Genomic DNA, 8,993 nt, shown 5'->3' on the forward strand with positions numbered 1-8,993 from the left:
AAAAAGAAACATTCAAAAAATAAGAGAGTTCTTGGATATTAAAAAATGTGAAAGCAGAAATAAAAAACTCAATGGAAAGGTTAGAACATAATGTTGGTGAAATCACCCAGAAAGTAGAGAAAAACAAAAACAAAACTCCAACAACATCAGCAGTGTAAGTGCTCAAAGTTTACAGTAAATTGTAACGATATCATATAACATCATCATGGTGTAAGTTACTTATTCTCACGTTACTGTATAAATACTCTGTGGTGCTGAGCACACATCCTGCCTGGCATTTGCATGTGACATGTGACCATGTGTTACAGTGGGGTCCTGGTTAGTACAATTTTAAGAGAACAGAGAAGTGTCAATTTAAAGAAAACTAGAGGAAGAGTATAATCTTCTGATTAATAACATACTGACAAGAATTTTAAATATAGTCATAGATAGGTAAGCTTTATTCCAATGTCTACATAAAAATGAGTTGATGTCGAACAGGAAACGGTTTTTCCAAAGGGTTAAAATCACACAACAGAACTTGGTCCTTTTCCCTTTAGTTTGTCTCTCAGTTCAGTTGGCTGACGCGTCGTTATTCGTGTCTGCCCTCACTAATCATTTTCACCACACACAATATCTAAAAGTCTTCGGGTGGCCTTCCCATTTCTCTGGAGATCTCTTAAGCTGCTTTCAGTTACAAGAGATGGGCAAGGCTTTTATCTGCTCACGCCCTACTCCACTGGAGACAAAAACACATCCCTGAATTCTCTTGTTTAAATTGTGGCTGTTGGCCAAGTGTCCAAATGAAGAACTTAACGCTAACACACAAAGGACACAGTATAATCTCTGTACAGTAGTGACTTCGCTTCAACTTTTTCTCATTAAAGAATTATTTTTATTATCTCTCCACAAGGGAGTTATACAAAATACCTGTAAAAACATTGAAAAGGCTCTTAAAAGTCCTGGAATGAAAAATTCTGCAGTATAAATTACGATACATCATCTATGACTTGCAGATAAGAATAAAATAAATTCTACAAGCTACAATTTCTGAATGATTTTGATAGGAATTTACCAGAAGGAGTCAGGAGCCATCAAACCTTAACGATTTCCTGTTTTCATCCCAATTGAGTTTTTGAAAAGCTATATAATCTGTTGACAGGCACAGTCCACACAGGAACTTGCTGCTGCCACTAATGATGAAATCAATCTGAAGGACAGAGATTCGTATACTGGACGCGTCAGGCTCTTCCATGCAACTGGCTGAAGTGGTCTTCTCTTATTTTTTCCCTGATGCTTTAAATAAAAGTAAATATACATATGGTAAAAAATTTAAATGGTACAGAAAGATCTAAAATAATCAGTAAATATCCTTTTCTCTCACAACCTAGAAAATCTGATGTCTTCCAAATCATCAGGTGTGTGAATAATTTGCAAAGTGAAGTCAAACTTGGAGTCTCTTCATCTGAAAATTATTGTCAGGACTTTTGGAATGTGTTGATTCTGTCATGTATTACCTCTGTTACAGAGGAAAGCCATGCAGTCTCCTCCTTCTTAAAAAAACCTAATTACAAAAGCAACAAACACACTCTGCTCAGAGATAGCAAGTCCAGGCAGCACCTTGTACTCCGTGATCTGGTCCTAGTTACGGGCAGAGTCCCTGGTATCATCCCTGAAATACAGGAATCACAATTACTAACAAGGCATTTTCAAAAATAAGAACTTTGTTTTAATCAAAATGAGGTAATCTGGTCCTTGTAGAATGGAGAGGATTCACTCGGTCAGAGGTTCAGGTTGTCTGGTCATTACTTAAAGGGCATGAGCCGCAGAATCCCAAGCATTCAAGTCAAAACTAGGTCAAACCTTCCCTAGAGAACAAGGGGAAGGCGAGGCAGCAAAGGACTTAAGGATGGAGAAGGAACATTCCTTCACAGAAACTCCCACCACAGTGATGAGAAGCTAGGTGTTTTCCCCCAAAGTGCACTCACTCTCTGGTGAGCAGGAAAAGCTTACAGAGGCACGGGCGGCAGGAGCTCAGCCGAGCCCTTCCTGAATGCCTCGGATCCTCCTGGCCAGCTGCACATCCTTCGGGAAGAGAGTGACACGGCCGGCATGTAAGGAGAGGAGATAGGCATCCTCGAAGAGATGAACTAGAAACGCTTCTGCTGCCTGCGGACAGAAAGAAAAGCAGAAAGACTGACACAGACGAGGGGCCATGGGCTGCTTTCTGCTGAGAGAACTGCTAACCTCAGTCTCTAAGGGCTCAAAGGACTGCGGGGAAGGATTATTCACAGAATGAGACTGAACTTTGCCTGGGAATTCCACTACCACCAAATGAGAACCTAGCCTCCAAACCCTGGGTGTTCCTTGTTCTTTTCAAGGAGGTGAGATGTAGCCTTGCCTTTCTCCCATACTCACCCCTCACCCAACTGGACCGTGGCCCCCATCTTACCTCTTGTAGGGCCAACAGGGCCTGGGCTTGCCAATTGAAGTCCACACCACGAGTGAATACAGCACATATTTCTCTTGCCTGCGAAGGAGTGGGGATGGGGAGCAAGGGAGAAGGGGAGTGGGGAGGAGTAGAGAGTAAAAGGAGGTTCAAGAGAAGACAGACTCTCTCCGTGAGTCTCCATGAATCTTCATTTCCGTTATTCCTTCCTGGCCCTTAATCATAGAACCTAACTATTAGCTGGTGTCAACTCCAGGGAGCTTAGAGATTGGCCCGTCTCTCTTCATTGGTGGTGGGGAGAGGAGGAGACAATCTCTCAGGGCAAGACAAGGGATGAAAGGGTGGTTGGATGACAGAGTTCCTTGTACGTAATCAAAGAACACAGTTCGAAGGTGGTAGGGGTTAGAAATTAATTCCATAAAGAATTAGAAGGTGCCCTTTGTGGGCTCATGTTTTCAGAAGATGAAGAGTCCCCGACCAGGCTAGGGAAGAGGTCCCTTGCCATTTGGGCAAGAGGCGATAGGGGCCCAATACCTGGGAAATTTAAAGAAAGGAGGCGGCATGGGGGTTGGCGGGAAGCTCCCTGGAGCTCACCAGGCGGCAGAAGGGGGTCTTCCTTAACAACAGGTTTGTGCTCTTCTGAAGAGTTCGGATCTCCTTCAGAACCCGGTATCTCCGGCGAGCAACTGGACGGGAGGGAGCGCCTGAGCAAAAGAGTTGGGTCATGGAGCAAAATGCAGTGGAAAACGGGTGGTGCATTGCAACCTGGCTGTCAAACTACCAAATCGTAGACTGTATATAACAGGCTTCCCAAAAGCAGGGCTTTTTGTCTATTGTAGTCATTGCGGTTATCTTCAGCAACTGGAGAACAGTGGTTGGTGCTAAATAAATTTTTGTTAAATGAATGAATAAGTGATCCTTTGAGGGTCCTATTGACCCTCAGTGATGATCCTCTGAGGGTCTTATTTTAAATGTCGACTCTTCCAGGCAGCCTTTCCTGACTCCCAATCCCTTCCAAACCGATGGGTCACTTCCCTCCTCTGGGCCCACAGTACTCTGTGCATCTCCTCTGTCTTTCCCACCTGGATTGGAAACCCAGTTTCCAATTTTGTTTTTAGGGTTTTTTTGGCCCTGCCGCGCAGCACGTGGGATCTTAGTTCCCCAGCCAGGGATCGAACAGGCGCCCCCTGCATTGGAAGCACGGAGTTTTAACCACTGGACCACCAGGGAAGTCCAATTTTTAGGTATTTTTTAAGAGCTGGAAGGAATCTGAGAGATTATCTAGTACAATTCCCTTGTCTCTGTTATCCTGAGGCCCAGAGAGGTTAAGACAGAGGTTAACCTGTTATCCTGAGGCCCAGAGAGGTTAAGACAGAGGTTAAGACACGTTAGCGGCCAAGGTGGGAGCTCAGAAGTGGCATAACTCAGTGCCAGTGTCGGGCCTTTGGGCTATGAAGTCAGAGCCTTTGGCTCAAAGCCTAGTTTCAACAACAACAAAAAAAGACAAAAAAATCTTAAAATCATTCCTAAAAGTAGAAATCAAAAAAGTCAAACTCTGATCAGAAATTAAAAACACAAGAATATAAAAAATAAAAATTCTTCTAACTCTCTTGTTAAAGAGGACAATTCACTGAAATTAGACTGTTTAGAAATGAATAAAAATAAAAAGTCTACACCTTAAAACTTAAGCAATATAACCAAATAGTCCTAAAGGAAAATGTACAGCCTCAAGATCTATCTACGAGAAAACAAGAACATTAAAAGATAATTCCGCTAAGTGTTCAACTCACGTATTAGGAAGAGAATTATTAAAGTAAATCAAAAGAAGGTAGAGTAAAAGAAATATTAAAGATAATAAACTAACTTAATGAAAAAGAGTGTAAAACAAAAACAGTGCAGCTGGCTCCATAAATTAAACCAAGGACCAATAAAAACAAATGAACCTCTGAGAAGTTGAACAAATAAAAAAAAGAAAAAAAACCCCCACGAAAACTAACATTTTGAAGAAATGTTATTCACGGTCTAGCCAAGAAGAGAGAATCCACACCAAGTAGTTGCATAGAAGGGATTTAATATGGTGAACTATTTGCCAAGTGTTAGACAAGCTGCTGAGAGCAAATGGGGACAGAGGGGCAATGCAGAGATGTGCTGGCAGTGGAGACTTTATCCCAGGGGCCAAAGAAACAGGGGACTTTTTAGAAAGAGGGAGGCCCTACACCCAGGAGATGAGCTACTGGCACCTGCCTCCCTCCTCACCACCAGTCCCCAATCCAGTCGCCGGAAGCAGTCTTTAATATTCAGACATGGCAGTCACGCAATGGAAAGATGAACACAACTAAAGATCACCAAGCAATGTAAAAAGGCCAACACCATGAAAGGAAAGGACCAAACTCAGCAAACAAAATAACCAATACCAGAGGGACTTGAGTTATTACAGAAAAGAGAGAAAGAAAAATACACATAATAACCTCCGAGGGGTAAGGGAAGATGTGAAGTCTATGACTCAGGAACAAGTGCTTGTGAAAATTAACCAATTATAGGGATCATGGGAAAGAACTGGGATTAAACATTCAATAGTTGGGTCTTAAAATCCGACATAAGGAGTCGGGATTTAATCCTAAGGTAATAGGAAGCCACGGAAGAGCTTTAAGCAGGATGGAGAGATGATCCACTTACATTTAAAGATCATTCCAGTTGCTGTGTAAGGAAAGAACCGAAAAGGGACAAGAGTGGAAGGGAAGTCGTAGCCAGGTCAGGGTGCTGGGGGCTTGGACTAGGCTGGTGGGAGTGGAGAAGGCAACGAGTGGCATGATTAGGATGCGACGTGGAGGTGGAAGTGCCTGAGCTTACATTTGGATTGGATGGACATGGGGGCAAGATGAAAAATCTCTCCCGGGTTTCTGGCTTAAACAATCCTGTGAGTGGCTATGCCATTTCCTGAAATGGGGGAAACCGGGGATGAAGCGGCAGGAGGGGAGTAACCAAAAGTGTGCTTTTAGATGTGTTTAGTGTGACATACCCCAGAGTCTTCGAGTAGAAAGGCCGTTGGATGCAGGTGTGCGGGGTCAGAGGAGAGATGTGGGCTGGAGAGATGTGAGAGCTGTCAGTGTATGAATGGTTACTGGAGCCACGGGGAGGGGGGAGCCCACCTGGGGAAGGGAAAGAAAGGAAAAGTAGACCATGGAAGTCCATCAACATGCTGAAGAGAGGTGGCACAGGCAGTAAAAACCACTGGGCAGAAACTGCAGAGCGTGTGTATCACGGAGCCAGGGGATGGAGTGTTTTGAAGAAGAAATGACCCACTGTGTCGAATGCTTCTGAGAGGATAAGAGAAGGACACAGGCATGTCTAATAAAGTTGGCAACATGAAAGTAGCTGGTGACCTTCACAACAGCAGTTCAAGGGTACTGGAAGTAAGGGTAGTGGTTGTGGGGAGTCAGATTGGAATGGGTTGAAGGGTGTCTGGGAAGAGGGGAAACAGACACGTGGGTAGACTTAAGTCTGGCTGTTTTAAAAAGGGTAGCTGTGGGGCTTCCCTGGTGGTGCAGTGGTTGGGAGTCCGCCTGCCAATGCAGGGGACAGGGGTTCGGGCCCTGGTCTGGGAGGTTCCTACACGCCGCGGAGCAACGGAGCCCGTGCGCCACAACTACTGAGCCTGCGCTCTACAGTCTGCGAACCACAACTACCGAGGCCCGCGTGCCTGGAGCCCAAGCTCCGCAACGGGAGAGGCCGCTGTGATGAGAAGCCCGCGCACCGCAACGAGGAGGAGCCCCCGCTCTCCGCGACTAGAGAGAGCACGCACGCAGCGGGAAGACCCAGCACAGCCAAAAATAAGTAAATAAATAAAATAAATAAATTAAAAAATAATAATAAAATAAAAAGGGTAGCTGTGAAGGGCAGAAGTGAGAAACAGGGAGTATGAGGGAGCCGGGGATGTGGGGTGCCCTTTTCTTTAGAACAGAAATAACAGAGCACATTTGCCAAATGCCAATGTAAGGAGTATGAATTTACTTCCAAGTGCAGGTGGTAAGGATAACAGAAAGCCCCTGGGATGGTGACAGAAGAATATGACCAAGAGCTCATGTAGGAGGAGGAGTGGCTTTTGATGGAAAGGGGTCACCTAGGTTCTCTGCTGTGAGAAGATAAAGGGGAATCCAGTCTGGAGGCTTCTATTTCCTCAATGAAGCATGAGGCAAGGTCATCCTGAGCTGAGAGTGAATCAGGGGACTGGAGTTGTAAGGATGCTTCTACATCCGGAAGCAATAGTGAACATCATACGTAACAATATTCCTGTTAAAATTACAAATGAGACAAAGATGACCAAAACATTGCTCTTATTTCAACACTAGTCTCAGGGCCTCACTAACAATAAAATAAGAAATAAAATGTATAAAAATGAAAAGAAGACTCAAAAGTCATTATTTGCAAACAGTATAATGGTCCACTTAAAAATTTCAATTAAAGCAGCTGAAAGGCTATTAGGATTAACAAGAGAATTCAGCAAGTTAGCTAGATGCAAAGGTTATTTATGTTAAGGAAAGAAAAATAAAAAACAGCCCATTCACAACAGCAACATCTATAAATAACCAATAATACTTTCTTCACCCTGCTCTTAGCTATGGAGCAGAAGACAAGTAAAGCAGCTGCTGCCACCGTTCTTGTTTGTGGGTATCCCATCCACCAGACCACAGCACAGAAACTAAGGACCACAGACCAGCCTTCTTTCCGGGCATGCTACCTCTGGAAGGGAACAAGGTGAGAGCACCGGCTAAGTTAGGGCACTTTGGTTAAGGACCAATACAGCCACTCACTGAAGGAAAAAAACAAAACAAAACAAAAAAAACCCCAAAAACCTGGAAAGGCACCTTCTAAAATTAGAACTGTTGTTTGAAATTGTCACAAAAAGCAGCCAATACTTTTGCATTTGAAAAAAGCACAAACACCGATTTTTTAAAATCCCGTGTCTGCGGGAACAAGCTGGGTGATCTTGTGCAAATTATCAGGTCTGTCTGCGCTTCAGTTGTCCCATCTGTAAAATGGGCACAATATAAAATTGAGTTAATTCATATAAAGAGTTTAACATAATGCCTAGTTAGTGGTAAGCACTCAATACACGTTAGTAGAATTAAGAATACTGTCTGGGCCAGTCCTTTCTCCTCCTCAGAACTGCCTTCCCCAGTCCCTCCCCGGTCGTGGACCTTGGGCCGTCCCGGAACGGATACTGGACGGCAGAACCGCTTTGCCCCCCTGCAGAGGAAGGCCAGCGGACCAGGGGTCGGGAGACTGGGCTGGACCTCAGGCTCGGCAAGCGAGTATAGATTTTTTCGTCTGTGAAATGGGCACGCGGACCCGGCCGTACCCACCTCACAGACAGGCTGCAGGGAGGCCGGCTCGGAGGGAAAGGGATCACGGCGGGTTACCTAAGGGTGGGCCCGGCCGCGGGGGGGCGGGAGCCGGGCTCGGGGGGCGCCTCCTTGGGGCTTCGGGCTTGCGGATCCGGCGGCGCGGGCCCATGGCTGGCGCTCAGGGTTGCGGACCGCGGCTCCTTCTCGGCCTTCCGGGTCCGGAGGCAGAGGCTGGGGTTCGGGGGAGGGCCTGCAGCGCCCCGGCCGCGTGCCCCAGCTGGGTGGCGTTCAAATTGCCCGCTCCGCCGCGGATTCACTGTCGGCGTTTTTTAAAAACCGAATCCAGCGACTCCCAGTGGCTGCCTCTGGAACGCTCCTGGCGCAGAGCGATTGCGGGGAGGACCAATGAGAGCACAGGATGAGAGGCTAACGGCGGCGGTGATAGGAGAAGACAGCGGGGACAAGGCGGATCGATGGTAGGAATCAGCCAATGGGGACTTGGAAAAGTGAAATGAGGCGGGAACTGCTCCAGTCGTCCGCTCCCTGGGGCAGGACCGCATCTTTGATGCATCAGACCCAGGTCCTCCGGTGCTCTCTGGTCGACAAATGAAAGCTCGATTATGAAGATGTAGCTGGTGCGTGTGTAGAACGCGTTTCTCTAGACGCATCACCTTGCGCAAACATTTTATGTTTTGCTCTATCAATCTTGAGGTGGGTTTTAAAGATGAGGAGACGGGCCCACGGAGAATGTGACCGTCCCATGTCTCGCCTGAGACCAGGAGCAGCCCATGAATATGACTCAGAAGTCAGCTTCACTGCATGAACCTTATTGATGATTAGGGTCCTGGGACAGCCAGGATGGGGCCTCTCACCATGAGGTCAAGCAGGGCAGGCCTCAGCTCTATTTTTGGATCATGCTCTCCAGCATTTTCGTAACAGGGAAATGACCCCTTCCCTTCCTGTTGGGGATAATATGTATTGAGGTCAAATGTAGAACTAGGTAGTTAGAATAAAGGGGATTTTATATTCTACACTTTTGTTTTTTTACATTATCTAGATGTTCTACAGTTAACATGCACTGTAATCAGGAAATATGTTACAAAATCAGTGATTTTATGGAACCCTTGTTCACTGCTGGTGGGAACGCAAAATGGTGCGGCTACAGTGGAAAACAGTATGGCAATTGGTCAAAAAATTAAACACAGAATTACCATATGATC

General features: G+C 45.7%; 1 protein-coding gene across 4 annotated transcripts; it reads right to left on the reverse strand.

Moving 5' to 3' along the window:
- Positions 1–417: 417 nt before the first annotated feature.
- Positions 418–8,083, reverse strand: CENPA (centromere protein A). Of its 4 annotated transcripts, none has more exons than XM_060168938.1 (5): positions 7,849–8,083; positions 3,023–3,132; positions 2,432–2,509; positions 1,993–2,148; positions 418–1,275 (listed from the first exon to the last, which is right to left on the reverse strand). In XM_060168938.1, the coding sequence occupies exons 1-4, from the start codon at positions 7,940–7,942 to the stop codon at positions 2,014–2,016; spliced, it is 417 nt and encodes a 138-aa protein (XP_060024921.1). In that variant the 5' UTR covers positions 7,943–8,083; the 3' UTR covers positions 418–1,275; positions 1,993–2,013. The 4 variants fall into 4 exon arrangements, with proteins under 4 accessions (XP_060024921.1, XP_060024923.1, XP_060024924.1 ...); XM_060168940.1 differs by having other exon boundaries at positions 1,968–2,148; XM_060168941.1 differs by lacking the exon at positions 418–1,275 and adding an exon at positions 1,290–1,651.
- Between the last annotated feature and the right edge of the window lie 910 nt (positions 8,084–8,993).

The sequence above is a fragment of the Lagenorhynchus albirostris genome, chromosome 13 (assembly GCF_949774975.1).
Source record: "Lagenorhynchus albirostris chromosome 13, mLagAlb1.1, whole genome shotgun sequence".
Taxonomy (NCBI): Eukaryota; Metazoa; Chordata; class Mammalia; order Artiodactyla; family Delphinidae; genus Lagenorhynchus; species Lagenorhynchus albirostris.